We start from the raw sequence: 16996 nt of genomic DNA, 5'->3' as shown, positions 1-16996 counted from the left end.
TATGGTGTCGTGTGGGTGAGCAGTTTCCTGATGTCAACGTTGTGAACAGAGTGCCCCATGGTGGCGGTGGGGTTATGGTATGGGCAGATGAAAACAATGACAAGATCACCCATTGAGCATGTTTGGGATGCTCTGGATTGACATGTACAACAGCATGTTCCATTTCCCGACAATATCCAGCAACTATGCACAGCCATTGAAGAGGAGTGGGACAACATTCCACAGGCCACAATCAACAGCCTCATCAACTCTATGCTAAGGAGATGTGTCGCGCTGCATTAGGCAAATGGTGGTCACACCAGATACTGACTTTAAAAAAAATTATAATGTATCCATGCCCCCATCTTTTCTTACGGTATCTGTGACCAACAGATGCATATCTGTATTCCCAGTCATGTGAAATCCATAGATCAGGGCCTAATGAATGTATTTCAATTGACTGATTTCCTTATTTAATTGTAACTCAGTAAAATCGGTGCATTTATATTTTTGTTCAGTGTATTTTTTTCATAATAAACTTAATAAAAAAGTAATAAAAAAGAAAAGTCTTCTCACTGTCAACTGCGTTTTATTTTCAGTAAACTTAACATGTAAATATTTGTATGAACATAACAAGATTCAACAACTGAACAAGTTCCACAGACATGTGGCTAACAGAAATGGAATATTGTGTCCCTGAACAAAGCGGGGGTCAAAATAAAAAGTAACAGTCAGTATCTGGTGTGGCCACCAGCTGCATTAAGTACTCCAGTGCAGCTCCTCATGGACTGCACCAGATTTTCCAGTTAATGCTGTGAGATTTTACCCCACTCTTCCACCAAGGCACCTGCAAGTTCTCAGACATTTTAGGGGGAATGGCCCTAGCCCTCACCCTCCGATTCAACAGATCCCAGACGTACTCAATGGGATTGAGATCCGGGCTCTTCGCTGGCCATGGCAGGTCACTGACATTCCTGTCTTGCAGGAAATCACGCACAGAACGAGCAGTATGGCTGGTGGCATTGTCATGCTGGAGGGTCATGTCAGGATGAGCCTGCAGGAAGGATACCACATGAGGAAGGATGATGTCTTACCTGTAACGCACAGCGTTGAGATCACCTGCAATGACAACAAGCTCAGTTCGATGATGCTGTGACACACCGCCCCAGACCATGACGACCCTCCACCTCCAAATCGATCCTGCTCCAGAGTACAGTCGTCGGTGCAACGCTCATTTCTTCAACGATAAATGCGAATCCGACCATCACCTCTGGTGAGACAACTGCGACTCGTCAGTGAAGAGCACTTTTTGCCAGTCCTGTCTGGTCCAGCGACGGGTGGGTATGTGCCCAAAGGGAACATGGTTGCCGGTGATGTCTGGTGAGGACCTGCCTTAAAACAGGCCTACAAGCCCTCAGTCCAGCCTCTCTCAGCCTATTGCGGACAGTCTGAGCACTGATGGAGAGATTGTGCATTCCTGGTGTAACTCGGGCAGTTGTTGTTGCCATCCTGTACCTGTCCCTCTGGTGTGATATTCGGATGTACCGATCCTGTGCAGGTGTTGTTACACGTGGTCTGCCACTGCGAGGACAATCAGCTTTCCGTCCTGTCTCTGTAGCGCTGTCTTAGGCGTCTCACAGTACGGACATTGCAATTTATTGCCCCGGCCACATCTGCAGTCCTCATGCCTCCTTGCAGCATGCCTACGGCATGTTCACGCAGATGAGCAGGGACCCTGGGCATCTTGCTTTCTGTGTTTTTCAGAGTCACTAGAAAGGCCTCTTTAGTGTTAGTGTCCTAAGTTTTCATAACTGTGACCTTAATTGCCTACCATCTGTAAGCTGTTAGTGTCTTAACGACCGTTCCACAGGTGCATGTTCATTAATTGTTTATGGTTCATTGAACAAGCATGGGAAACAGTGTTCAAACCATTTACAATGAAGATCTGTGAAGTTATTTGGATTTTTACAAATTATCTTTGAAAGACATGGTCCTGAAAATGGATGTATCTTTTTTTTTGCTGAGTTTTTATAATCTTTAAGAACTAACAATCACCAAAATAAAAGCTAGACAGTCAGGGTGAATAGAAAATTCCAGTACCAAATTCGAGTACCACTACCAGTGTTAGTAAATGGGTGTTTGTTTAGTCTACTCGATCACCACACACCGCTGATTAATACCTGTTGTCTGTATTGCAGGTACGGTTTGGAGTGCCTGTTCAGGTACTACAGTTACGGACTGGAAAGGAAATTCAGGCCAAACATTTTCAAGGACTTCCAGGAGGAGACCATAAAAGACTACGAAGCTGGTGAGATGCATCACCTACAGAAGGAACCTCAACCATACACATTCACCCAGCGCAATAACTCTCGATTTGGTTACTACTGTTCCTCCACAATGAGTACATTCTGTGTACCAAATGGAACCATATTCCCCATATAGTACACTACTTTTGACTTGAGCCTTATATAGGGAATAGGGTGCTATTTGGGACGTAGGCTTAGACTTCTCCCTAACACCTGCCTGTCTCTGTGTCCCCATCTCCCACAGGCCAGCTGTATGGACTTGAGAAGTTTTGGGCATTTCTTAAATACTCCAAAAACAAGAACATGGGGATCGACCCCAAGCTGCAGGAGTGCTTGAGCAAGTTTAAGCGTCTCGAGGATTTCAGAATCGATGTAAGTAGGGAAATCTGTCAAAGAAAGTTACATGTTCTCCTACTTTTTACTACTAGTGAAACCTGTCAAAGTTACATGTTCTCCTACTTTTTACTACTAGTGAAACCTGTCAAAGTTTTACATGTTCTCTTCTACTCTTTCTACTAGTGAAACCTGTCAAAGTTACATGTTCTCTTCTACTTTTTACTACTAGTGAAACCTGTCAGTTACATGTTCTCTTCTACTTTTTACTACTAGTGAAACCTGTCAGTTACATGTTCTCTTCTACTTTTTACTACTAGTGAAACCTGTCAAAGTTACATGTTCTCCTACTTTTTACTACTAGTGAAACCTGTCAAAGTTACATGTTCTCTTCTACTTTTTACTACTAGTGAAACCTGTCAAAGTTACATGTTCTCTTCTACTTTTTACTACTAGTGAAACCTGTCAGTTACATGTTCTCTTCTACTTTTTACTACTAGTGAAACCTGTCAAAGTTACATGTTCTCTTTTACTTTTTACTACTAGTGAAACCTGTCAGTTACATGTTCTCTTCTACTTTTTACTACTAGTGAAACCTGTCAAAGTTACATGTTCTCCTACTTTTTACTACTAGTGAAACCTGTCAAAGTTTTACATGTTCTCTTCTACTCTTTCTACTAGTGAAACCTGTCAAAGTTACATGTTCTCTTCTACTTTTTACTACTAGTGAAACCTGTCAGTTACATGTTCTCTTCTACTTTTTACTACTAGTGAAACCTGTCAGTTACATGTTCTCTTCTACTTTTTACTACTAGTGAAACCTGTCAAAGTTACATGTTCTCCTACTTTTTACTACTAGTGAAACCTGTCAGTTACATGTTCTCCTACTTTTTACTACTAGTGAAACCTGTCAGTTACATGTTCTCTTCTACTTTTTACTACTAGTGAAACCTGTCAGTTACATGTTCTCTTCTACTTTTTACTACTAGTGAAACCTGTCAAAGTTACATGTTCTCTTCTACTTTTTACTACTAGTGAAACCTGTCAAAGTTACATGTTCTCCTACTTTTTACTACTAGTGAAACCTGTCAAAGTTACATGTTCTCTTCTACTTTTTACTACTAGTGAAACCTGTCAAAGTTACATGTTCTCTTCTACTTTTTACTACTAGTGAAACCTGTCAAAGATACATGGTCTCTTCTACTTTTTACTACTAGTGAAACCTGTCAAAGTTACATGTTCTCTTCTACTTTTTACTACTAGTGAAACCTGTCAAAGATACATGGTCTCTTCTACTTTTTACTACTAGTGAAACCTGTCAAAGTTACATGTTCTCTTCTACTTTTTACTACTAGTGAAACCTGTCAGTTACATGTTCTCTTCTACTTTTTACTACTAGTGAAACCTGTCAAAGTTACATGTTCTCTTTTACTTTTTACTACTAGTGAAACCTGTCAAAGTTACATGTTCTCTTTTACTTTTTACTACTAGTGAAACCTGTCAGTTACATGTTCTCTTCTACTTTTTACTACTAGTGAAACCTGTCAAAGATACATGTTCTCTTCTACTTTTTACTACTAGTGAAACCTGTCAAAGTTACATGGTCTCTTCTACTTTTTACTACTAGTGAAACCTGTCAGTTACATGTTCTCTTCTACTTTTTACTACTAGTGAAACCTGTCAAAGTTACATGTTCTCTTCTACTTTTTACTACTAGTGAAACCTGTCAAAGTTACATGTTCTCTTCTACTTTTTACTACTAGTGAAACCTGTCAAAGTTACATGGTCTCTTCTACTTTTTACTACTAGTGAAACCTGTCAAAGATACATGGTCTCTTCTACTTTTTACTACTAGTGAAACCTGTCAAAGTTACATGTTCTTCTACTTTTTACTACTAGTGAAACCTGTCAAAGTTACATGGTCTCTTCTACTTTTTACTACTAGTGAAACCTGTCAAAGTTACATGGTCTCTTCTACTTTTTACTACTAGTGAAACCTGTCAAAGTTACATGGTCTCTTCTACTTTTTACTACTAGTGAAACCTGTCAAAGTTACATGTTCTTCTAATTTTTTCTACTAGTGAAACCTGTCAAAGTTACATGTTCTCTTCTACTTTTTACTACTAGTGAAACCTGTCAAAGTTACATGGTCTCTTCTACTTTTTACTACTAGTGAAACCTGTCAAAGTTACATGGTCTCTTCTACTTTTTACTACTAGTGAAACCTGTCAAAGTTACATGTTCTCTTCTACTTTTTACTACTAGTGAAACCTGTCAAAGTTACATGTTCTCTTCTACTTTTTACTACTAGTGAAACCTGTCAAAGTTACATGGTCTCTTCTACTTTTTACTACTAGTGAAACCTGTCAAAGTTACATGGTCTCTTCTACTTTTTACTACTAGTGAAACCTGTCAAAGTTACATGGTCTCTTCTACTTTTTACTACTAGTGAAACCTGTCAGTTACATGTTCTCTTCTACTTTTTACTACTAGTGAAACCTGTCAAAGTTACATGTTCTCTTCTACTTTTTACTACTAGTGAAACCTGTCAGTTACATGTTCTCTTCTACTTTTTACTACTAGTGAAACCTGTCAAAGTTACATGTTCTCTTCTACTTTTTACTACTAGTGAAACCTGTCAAAGTTACATGGTCTCTTCTACTTTTTACTACTAGTGAAACCTGTCAGTTACATGTTCTCTTCTACTTTTTACTACTAGTGAAACCTGTCAAAGTTACATGTTCTCTTCTACTTTTTACTACTAGTGAAACCTGTCAAAGTTACATGTTCTCTTTTACTTTTTACTACTAGTGAAACCTGTCAAAGTTACATGTTCTCTTTTACTTTTTACTAATAGTGAAACCTGTCAAAGTTACATGTTCTTCTACTTTTTACTACTAGTGAAACCTGTCAAAGTTACATGTTCTCTTCTACTTTTTACTACTAGTGAAACCTGTCAAAGTTACATGTTCTCTTCTACTTTTTACTACTAGTGAAACCTGTCAAAGTTACATGTTCTCTTCTACTTTTTACTACTAGTGAAACCTGTCAAAGTTACATGTTCTCTTCTACTTTTTACTACTAGTGAAACCTGTCAAAGTTACATGTTCTCTTCTACTTTTTACTACTAGTGAAACCTGTCAAAGTTACATGTTCTCTTCTACTTTTTACTACTAGTGAAACCTGTCAAAGTTACATGTTCTCTTCTACTTTTTACTACTAGTGAAACCTGTCAAAGATACATGTTCTCCTACTTTTTACTACTAGTGAAACCTGTCAAAGATACATGTTCTCTTCTACTTTTTACTACTAGTGAAACCTGTCAAAGTTACATGGTCTCTTCTACTTTTTACTACTAGGGAAACCTGTCAAAGTTACATGTTCTCTTCTACTTTTTACTACTAGTGAAACCTGTCAAAGTTACATGTTCTCTTCTACTTTTTACTACTAGTGAAACCTGTCAAAGTTACATGTTCTCTTCTACTTTTTACTACTAGGGAAACCTGTCAAAGTACATGTTTTAGACACCTTTACTACAACTTTTTCACTGCTGGCTACGTGAGGGCTATCATGCTTCGTCAAGCTTTTGTAGGGTCGAAGTACTGAGCAAGTGGGTTTGTTAACATTAAAAGAATCGCTGTTGCATAGAGATGTTTAGAGTAGGGGTGTGACGTTTAAACAAAATTGGGACCATTAAGATTTAGGAAAAAAATCCCTAATTTTTTGTTGTTGTTGTTGACAACTAAAATCACAGTGCAGTTATTACAACCACCACTAACAGGTCCCAATCATCCTCATAAAGGGGACATGTTAAATTAAACCAACACCTAACGCAACAATGCTGCAAAGTTAGTAGGAGGGGATGGGCATCTTTAAAATGATTTGCCACGGATATAAACCGCTCCGCACGTCATCCCCATTTACCGTTGACAAAAAAATGGCAGAGTGAGACAGGGAAGTGACGGCAGCGAAGTCCTGTATGCCAATACTTTAAGAAGTTAAATGAGAAGGTTGTGAAATGTGAACTTAGCGAGGTGGAAATAAGCATCAGTGACAGTACAGGTGCAATGCTGAAAGGGAGGCACCTTGAGACTCAACCGGTTGCTGGCAGCATTGCGATAAGGAATAGAGTGGGAAAATCACAGCGCTGTTTATAGAAATGATTGCAGTTGATATGCACCATTTGTCAATGGTCGAGGATGTCGGCTTCAATGTTGCCCTAATGGCATGTCTAGAAGCAGACCACAAGATGACATGAAATAGTACAATGATTGTTATGCAAGTAGGCCTACAATGAAGTCCCGTCACTACTGACAACTGAGAACATGGAGAGGCGAGGCACACAGCAGAGAGCCTAAAATGGCATTAACTACCATTGTTGCTGAGTGGGTGGGGGACAGCAGTAAGGTGAGTGCTGTCTTGTAGTGTTTCCACTAGATAGCACAGCCACAAAGTTCAAATTGTATATATCGTAAATTCATGAAAACAAAAATGTGTTTAGAAATTATAATAATTTCATTATTTATTTTTTATTTAATTTGATCATTTAGGGTTATGCATAAGGTTAACATTAGGTTTAAAATCACATTTTAAGAAGATCAATTGTAGAAATTCGCAGGCTTCGTGACTTTGTAACTGTAGTAACCGGTGACGACCGTCTGGTAGGTAGCCAGGTCAGCGGTAGATTGAACTGCTTGCCCCCTAGCGTCATACGCAGGACCATATCTGAATTGTGAATTCACGTCATTTTTAGATGTATTCTTTGCTGTTTAAACGTTAAGACATACCTAATATCAAAGTTGTATTTAATAATAGAATAGTTAGGTGGTGCTTATATAGTCCTTTTTCAATGTATGTACAAGGTGGTAACCTGTACAAGTGTTGGGTGTGAAATGTCTTTTTTTGCAAATCCCACTCCCTCTGAGACACCCTTGGAGAATGGGGTCACAGCCAGGGGATCAGCCATTATTGAGGGCGACCCTGGAGCAATTAAGTGTAATTGCCTTGCTCAAGGGCAGAATAGATTTTCACCTTGACGGCTCGGGGATTCGATCCAGCAACCTTTCGGTTACTGGCCCAACACTTCTAACTGCCAGGCTACCTGCCACCCCCATGGGTTATCTGTCAAGGGTGCTGCCCGTGCGCTCAGAAGCCATAATGGGACAGGTGAAACGTTGCGACCTCTATAAATATTTATGCGATAACGGGGAAAGAATGAGGAAGTGGATAGAATTTCATTTGTTATGATTATCAGTGAAATTAACAATTTTATAACATCGATATAACACTTATTTCTCTGAACTGCGTTGTTGGTTAAGGGCTTGTAAAGTAAGCATTTCACTCTAAGGTTGTATTTGTATACCTGTTGTATTCGGCGCATGTGACGAAATAACATTTGATTTGATTACTATGTATAGCTTTATAAGACTGTAAATGACCAACCACACGGTTTTTACCTCTGCTTTTGAGAGGAGCTGGCGACTTTCAGCTAAGCTAACAATATGCTAACTTCAATCTCCAAACTGCACGCCGAGAAATAAAAATACACACTTCTCTCAGTATCCCTTTAACAAAGAACAGGCCTGCCTTGGTCACCCTGTACTCTTTGGCCTGCATCGCAAATGGCACCCTGTTCCTTACATAGTGCACTACTTTTGAGCAGGGCACATAGGGCTCTGGTCAAAGTAGTGCACTATATAGGGAATAGGGTGCCATTTGAGACACTGTTACAGTACGAACTGTAAGAGGCATTTCCATGTAAAAGGACCCATGAGCACCAACATATGAAGTTCATAGGAGCATGTCAAATGAAAGCCAGGAGTCTATATAATTGAGAAATGAAGGCATATATACATTTTTTAAACCATATTCCATCCTAACAATGTGGAATAAGCAAAGGCTTTGCATTCTGGTCAAACCAATGGAAAAGGGATCAAAAACACAATCATGTTGAAGTAATTTCAACACTTATATTTTGTTTTGGATAAATGATTTGCCTTCTGTAAGATTAGGAAACATTGCCCTGTGCCTTGTAATTCCGTTACCAAAAACCCACATATATATTTAAGATATTTTCTCATTTCTTTCCCTCATGAGGGAGGATAATGAATGTTCACAGAAGTAACAAGTAAAGGTTGACCTAACAATTAGTTAGTGTTTTTACTGACATCAAGTGTATGAATTATTAAGTGATTAAAACTCGTTATTCTGTTACCAAATCTGTAACAGAATTACTGCAAGTGAATTAGCTACAATTGGGAATCCTACTAGTCACAAACCACAGTTGGGTCACCTGCTATTGTCCTCCCTTCTACTCGCATACTGTTATGTTTCTCTCTTTCTGTCGTCTGTTGGTCAAAACAAGACTGTGAACAACCCCTCCCTCTCTCTCTCTCCCCTCTTTCTCTCTCTCCAGTTAATGTCAGCTCTCGCGGCTCAATGACACCTACCACCTACTCTGTTTCCATTTACTGTAGCAAGCATCCTCACCAACTGAGCACCGACACCGGACGTCCATTGACTTTGAAAAGTAGTTGAATTTTGGTCAGTCCATAAACATCGATGTTTTACAAGTTTGGACAGTACAGTAGAGCGCAGTACAGCCGTATAGAAAAGTAGAGTTAAGTACAGCACACGCTCATAGAGTACAGTAATGTACTGTCTTGAATATATCTACTGTGCATTACTGTGCTTTACTAATATGGCCAAATTTGTGAAACGTAGATGTCTGATTGTTTAAGATTTGGCCTTGTCCGGACCAACCAAATGTGGTCTTGTTTAGGGGCAGAGCTCATTACAATAACAGCCAGTGTATTGATGAATAACCAAATATGCAAAAGAAGGATATTGCATATTTCTACCTTTTTGTGTACCTATTCAGGATACATCACCACAAATAGAGTGATATTCATTGCCATAATTTGCATTTTTGTATAGTACAGATCAGGGACCCGTTATGTAAATCCGTTACCATAATTCCGTTACCGGATGTAAATACACTTCACCTACTGTAGTTCAATAACCAAAATAAAAATGTTCCAACTCAAGGTGTCATAATACTGCTAAATAGTTAACCAAATTGCTACCCAAACTATATGCATTGACCCCTTTTTCCACTAACTCTGGACTCATCACATATGCTGCTGCTACTGCTTATTATCTATCCTGTTGCCTAGTCACTTTACCCCTACCTATATGTACACTACTGGTCAAAGGTTTTAGAACACCTACTGATTCAAGGGTTTTTATTTTATTTTTTTACCATTTTCTACATTGTAGAATAATGGTGAAGACATCAAAACAACACATATGGAAGCATGTATTAACCAAAAAAGTGTTACACAAATCAAAATATATTTTATATTTGAGATTCTTCAAATAGCCACCCTTTGCCTTGATGACAGCTTTGCACACTCTTGGCATTCTCTCAACCAGCTTCACCTGGAATGCTTTTCCAACAGTCTTGAAGGAGTTCCCACATATGCTGAGCACTGCTTTTCCTTCACTCTGCGGTCTGACTCATCCCAAACCATCTCAATTTGGTTGTGGTCGGGGGATTGTGGAGGCCAGGTCATCTGATGCAACACTCCATCACTCTCCTTCTTGGTAAAATAGCCCTTGCAGAGCCTGGAGGTGTGTTGGGTCATTGTCCTGTTGAAAGACAAATGATAGTCCCACTAAGCCCAAACCAGATGGGATTGCATATCGGTGCAGAATGCTGTGTTAGCCATGCTGGTTAAGTGTGCTTTGAATTCTAATTAAATCACTGACAGTGTCACCAGCAAAGCACCCCCACACCATAACACCACCTCCTCCATGCTTTACGATGGGAAATATACTTGCGGAGATCATCCGTTCATCCACACCACATCTCACAGACACTGCGGATGGAACCAAAAAAAAAACTTGAATGAGTAGGTGTTCTAAAACTTTTGACTAGTAGTGTACATACGGTGTATTCAGACCCCTTGACTTTTTCCACATTTTGTTACGTCACAACCTTATTCATTAAAACAGCCTCAATTGATTAAATTGTCCCCACCCCCCCCTCAATGACAAAGAAAAACTGGGTTTAAAAAGAATTGCACAAAAAAAACACATTTACATAAGTATTCAGACCCTTTACTCGGTACTTTGTTGAAGCACCTTTGGCAGCGGTTACAGCCTCGAGTCTTCTTGGGTATGACACTACAAGCTTGGCACACTTGTATTTGGGGAGTTTCTCCCATTCTTCTCTGCAGACCCTCTCAAGCTCTGTCAGGTTGGATGGGGAGCGTCGCTGCACAGCTATTTTCAGGTCTCACCAGAGATGTATAATTGGGTTCAAGTCCGGGCTCTGACTGGGCCACTCAAGAACATTCCCGAAGCCTCTCTCCTGCGTTGTCTTGGCTGTGTGTGCTTAGTCATTGTCCTGTTGGAAGGTGAACCTTCGCCCCGGTCTGAGGTCATGAGCGCTCTGGAGCAGGTTTTCATCAAGGATGTTTCTGTAATTTGCTCCGTTCATCTTTGCCTCGATCCTGACTAGTATCCCCAGTCCCTGTCGCTGAAAAACATCCCCACAGCATGATGCTGCCACCACCATGCTGGATGGTGCCAGGTTTCCTCCAGTCGTGATGCTTGGCATACAGGTCAAATAGCTCAATCTTGGTTTCATCAGACCAGAGAATATTTTTTATAATGTTATAAGAGTCCTTTAGGTACCTTTTGGCAAACTCCAAGCAGGCTGTCAATTGCCTTTTACTGAGGAGTGGCTTCCGTCTGGCCACTACCATAAAGGCCTGATTGGTGGAGTGCTGCAGAGATGGTTGTCCTTCTGGAAGGTTCTCCCATCTCCACAGAGGAACTCTGGAGCTCTGTCAGAGTGACCATTGGGTTCTTGGCCACCTCCCTGACCAAGGCCCTTCTCCCCCGATTGCTCAGTTTGGCCAGGCAGCCAGCTCTAGGAAGAGGCTTGGTGGTTTTAAATTTCTTACATTTAAGAATGATGGAGGCTACTATGTTCTTGGGGACCTTCAATGCTGCCCCAAAAAATGTGTGCCCTTCCCCAGATCTGTGACTCGACACAATCCTGTCTCGGGAACTCTGCAGACAATTCCTTCAACCTCATGGCTTGGGTTTTGCTCTGACATGCACTGTCAACTGTGGGACCTTATATAGACACGTGTGTGCCTTTCCAAATCATGTCCAATCAATTGAATTTACCACAGGTGGACTCCAATCAAGTTGTAGAAACATCTCAAGGATTGTGAATGGAAACAGGATTCACCTGAGCTCAATTTCGAGCAAAGGGCCTGAATATTTATGTAAAGAAGGTATTTCTGCTTTTTTTTACTTTGAATTAAAAACTTTTTTTTTTTGTCATTATAGGGTACTTTGTGTAGATTGAGGATTTTTATTTAATCCATTTTAGAATAATGCTGCAACGTAACAAAGGGGTCTGAATACTTTCCGAATGCACTGTATCTACGTCAATTACCTCGTACACTTGCACAGAGTCGGTACTGGTACCCCGTGTATAGCCATGGTATTATTTTTCTCTCCGTTGCTGGGAAGAAATTATTTCACTGGTAGTCTACACCTCTTGTTTACGAAGCATGTGACAAGTACATTTTGATTTGTATGTCATAGCTGACACCCCATTCTTTCCGCAGACATCTTTTGAATCTTATTTCGAAGCAGATACTTAACAAAGTTTTGAAAAAATGTGGTCACGGGAAAACTGAGGGAGATTTTACCGTAATTCTGTTACCACACTGCATCTGCACAGTTCATCCAGTAAATGTGTGTTTGTGAAATGTTCAAAGTAGTCCTTGTGCATAGAGTTTATTGCTTTGTTAAACTTTGAAATCAATGGTTTTTGTTTAGCATAGATTTTAAAGTGAATAATCTGACTCAGTGTAATTCCTTTAACGTTGAATTGCCCTTTTAGAACGTCTGTAGAGCCCCAGTTAATCCCACACCTCACCATTTTCCTTCATTGCAGCCCCCGATGGAGGAGGGAGGCCGCAAGAGACACTCATCCAGCGGAGACGGTCGCCACCGCCACCCCTCCCAGGGCCCCAGCCACCCCCACAGCCAAAGTGGCTTCAGCCCAGCCCCGTTCGCCCAGGGCCCCACCAGGGAGGATGCCAAAATCAGCAGCCAGAGCCAGCGACCTGCAGTCCAGGCCTCGGCAACCGCATCAGACGCCCAGCCACCAAAGTAACCCCAGACAACCCTCAGCCACTTGGATCAACTCAACGTTATTAAATATTTTCTGCGCCGCAAGAATGAGAGAATGACTTGTGATTTGAATAAATCAAGGCTCTTCCATTTTGATTTATTTAGTTTGAAACACCCAGGGTTTTGACTTATTAGAGATGAAACTGAATGACTATTGAAGGAGTGGACGAAGTATTTTATTTTGCAAACCTTGGCATATATTCTCCCCGTGGTTACAATGTGGGGAATGGACATGGTTTCTGAGGACGTTTGATGGCAACTGCGAACCTTGTGATTCCTTTCTATTGATGGACCAACCCCCTTTTCCACTTGACACCATCTAGTTGGTGGATTAGAAATTGATGCTTTGAAAAATATATATTTAACCTGTTTTGCGCGAGAGAGAAATAGAGGGAGAAAAAATAGATGAAAGAACACCAAACCAAATGATGAAAAATGAACAAGATCATTGAAAGTTGCCTTATTTTAATGTTTTTTCTGCTTTACTTGTGCCCCGCCACCGTAATGTCGATTGTACAGCATTGATAATTGCAAATATGCAACATTGGTCCCCACCTACAGTAGTGGCCACTCAGTGACTCCCTGCCTGCCAAACAGTTTTCAACGCAACCTGCTAAACTGGCTTCCAAGTGTCATAAAGCCTCCCCCTTTGCCCACCCCTCAGTGTGTTTGCAATTTGTGGCTCTGGAATCACCAATCCTGATTACTTGAAGAAGAGAAAAAGAGCTGAAAGGTTTATCAGTAGATCTGGTGTGCTGCGGTGGTTGCTTTGGGGAGATGTGCGGTAGGTTATGTTTGGGGGTAATGGCCTGCTTCCCAGGGCTGAACAAGGCAGGGTTTCAGTCTGCAGCTTAGCATGGCCTATAACATTGCATCCCACCACCGCTTCCACACACACACCTCGTATGTTTTTCCCCCCAGAGGCTCTACTCTGTCCATCTGGAGGAGAACGACCAATGGACAGACGGTCTCCCTTCTGACCCCTGAACCCAACCCACCTGTTCTATTCCCATGAACAGCTACATACGGTCAGATAGAAACTATAATAATCTAGTGTGGATAACATCTTTATCCGACAGAGGACTGATGATATCAAACAGATGAGTGATTTATTTTTTTCTTCACTAATGTGAATTGGACAGAAGATAACTTACACCTCCTGGCTACTTGTTTTATTGTTTATATATTCGCCTTACATGTGTACATACTTTTTATTTTTTATTTTAAATGGGCTGAAATTATAATGCTTTTTTATTTGCTGTGTTTCTACCTATGCTGTGGGTATGTCTCTGTATTGCTATGCTGTGGGTATGTCTCTGTATTGCTATGCTGTGGGTATGTCTCTGTATTGCTATGCTGTGGGTATGTCTCTGTATTGCTATGCTGTGGGTATGTCTCTGTATTGCTATGCTGTGGGTATGTCTCTGTATTGCTATGCTGTGGGTATGTCTCTGTATTGCTATGCTGTGGGTATGTCTCTGTATTGCTATGCTGTGGGTATGTCTCTGTATTGCTATGCTGTGGGTATGTCTCTGTATTGCTATGCTGTGGGTATGTCTCTGTATTGCTATGCTGTGGGTATGTCTCTGTATTGCTATGCATTTGTTGAAACCTCTGGACTTTCAGAAATGGGAACATAGTATAGTACAAATAAAGGGACATTTTCATTCGGTCGTCAACTGACATTCAATGCAACAACAAATCACACGTTTCCAGAACAAGTTCATTTTCAAATCAGAGCTAATTTGCAGGATTTAAAATATTTTTTTATGATTTCCATTAACAAATTGCATGATGTGAAGCACTAGTGTGTTCATGCCACGGCAATTCAAACTTTCCACAAATCATATCATGAGCCAAAGTCAAAATATTCCCCCTAACTAGTTATTGATCAGTGTAAAGTGTAATGGTCCTCTTTAGTTAAATATCAATTGGCATAAATAAGAGTTATAACTGTCCCTTCTGCTGGAGGTTGAGAAGTGATTCATATTCACAGGTGGGTTCCGCTGTGTTAAAATTTAAAACAAACATGAAGACAATTGGACATTTTCATTAACGGTCATTGTTGAAAAAGTTGAGTTTCACAATTAACTTTCTTTGTAGCTTTTTTTCCCTGTCTTGTGGGTTTAACTCAAGGGAGCTGTGAGTCAATTGAGTGGGCTTCTATGATTGATTGAATCGCTCAAGAATGTTTTTACTCGAGGAATTAAAGACAAATTACTTTCCTAATGCACCCCCAGTGAATGTCACCTCTGTGTGTCCCCCCCCTCGTCCTAGACCAGGATAGAGGGGACAGATAAGACCTGTCCTTTGGTGTCCAGTCTAATCGTTAGCATAGTGCATCAAACCCTGTGGATGGAACAGTTGGTGCTCCAATGAACTCAGCAGGACACCAGGCATGGCGCCCCCTAGTGTCAGATGGACTGGGCCGGACACTGGAGAGAAAGAGGGGAAGGGAGGACGTAACCCACTTTGGGTTTGTCAATATTCAGAGGTTATGAATGGCAATGTTGTCTGGGGACTGAAAAAAGGACAAAATTCCATAGAGCCATATAAATAAAAATAGCTGTATATGAACCACACATTTTTTTTCATAGTTCATTACCATTACAATATCCTAGGCTTGTCATGAGGGGGGAAAAAAGAATAAAAACAAATGTAAAATACTTGAATGAGATCTTGTATTATAGCATTTAATATCCATAATATCTGCTTTGTAGGCTGTGATTCGCTATTAGTGTTATTTGTAGTAATTGTGCTTTTCCTTTTATATATATATATATATATATATATATAAAACATTAAATGGACAAAAAAAACTTCAACACCAACTCTGTCATCGTTATGTTATTTACTTGTCTGTATTTCCCTGTAGGGTATTCCAGAAAGCAGGATTATTAAGTTAACCAGCTAATTTTGATAAACTGCCACTGTTTTTCTGTCTGATTTTAAGGAAGCTACATTTGTATATTGGGTATGTTCGAGCAGTAATGCTAACACAACCGACTGCAGAAGAAAGTCTACGAGTGATGTCGTGGGGAGGTGCATCTGCAACAGCTGAAAGTTGGACACTGTTGTGGTTTACCTACCTTACAGTTATAGTCATAACTACTGTTCCCTGAAGGAGGGAAACTAGGTACAATACAGCTACCGGGAGCTTGCGTGCTAGCGCCCTTTACTGAAGAACATTAGAATCACACCTGACAAGGCCAATGAACACCGTGCCTAACTGTAAGCCCCACCTTCCACAGGCGATAAACCAGAGTCACGGATTAATTCCTTCAATTCAGTACCGCTCTTCACCAAGCCCAGAACTGGGCGGCACGTGGCCGAAGAGGTGTACCTCGTTTCCCTCCTTCAGGGAAAAGTAGTTGTAGTCATAACTGTACGTTCCCTTTGTCAACTTTGTACAACACTATGGGGATAGCCCCAAGCCAACGTCAAATGAAATGGCCCACGGCAGACCCCCCCCAGAGTTCCAAGCCAACCTGTAGTATCTGGGTATTGCGCAACCCCTGGTCCACTCAATGTACATGCATAACACTCATACCAGACACAAGGCATGTAATCTCCACTATTCCTCAGAAGCAAACTGAGGCGAAAAGGGTAGAGCTAGAGACCTGTAGGACATAGTCATGACTAAGGCTGCATTAGGACACAAACGTCACCTTAGAGTGATGTTACAACCCAACTTTCTACAAGAGGGGTGAACGGGTAACGCGTGGAGATCTCCAACACGTTTAGTCAAGACCAAAGCCACGAGCAGTGCAATCTTGTAGGAGAGGATCCACAGTGTCTGTTGCAGTGTCTGTTGATTCAAATGGGGCCTCACACAGCACTTCCAAAGTCAAATCTCAAGTGGGCGCAATAGGTTTAGAAACTGGCCTGAGACGGCGCACACCCTTTTAAAAACCCTGGAGTGGCACTAATACTTCCCCCAAATGACACGCTGTAAACACCCGCTATTTACAGTTGAAGTCGGAAGTTTACATACACTTAGGTTGGAATCATAACTTATTTTTCAACTACTCCACAAATTTCTTGTTAACCAAACTATAGTTTTGGCAAGTCGGTTAGGACAGCTACTTTGTGCATGACACAAGTAATTTTTCCAACAATTGTATACAGACAGATTATTTCACTTATAATTCACAATC

General features: G+C 40.7%; 1 protein-coding gene across 5 annotated transcripts in view; it reads left to right on the top strand.

Moving 5' to 3' along the window:
* Positions 1 to 14506, top strand: part of LOC120066044 (la-related protein 1-like) — a 91316-nt gene extending 76810 nt beyond the window's left edge. For all 5 annotated transcript variants that reach the window (XM_039017120.1, XM_039017116.1, XM_039017119.1 and 2 more), the window contains 3 exons: positions 2178 to 2287; positions 2530 to 2657; positions 12601 to 14506. In XM_039017120.1, the coding sequence (XP_038873048.1) occupies positions 2178 to 2287; positions 2530 to 2657; positions 12601 to 12822 (460 nt within the window). In that variant the 3' untranslated portion in view covers positions 12823 to 14506. The remainder of the gene's footprint in view (positions 1 to 2177; positions 2288 to 2529; positions 2658 to 12600) is intronic.
* Positions 14507 to 16996: the final 2490 nt, after the last annotated feature.

The sequence above is a fragment of the Salvelinus namaycush genome, chromosome 21 (genome assembly GCF_016432855.1).
Source record: "Salvelinus namaycush isolate Seneca chromosome 21, SaNama_1.0, whole genome shotgun sequence".
Lineage (NCBI taxonomy): Eukaryota > Metazoa > Chordata > Actinopteri > Salmoniformes > Salmonidae > Salvelinus > Salvelinus namaycush.
The sequence above is the reverse complement of the archived record's forward strand: the minus strand, read 5'-3'. Positions and strand labels throughout refer to the sequence as shown.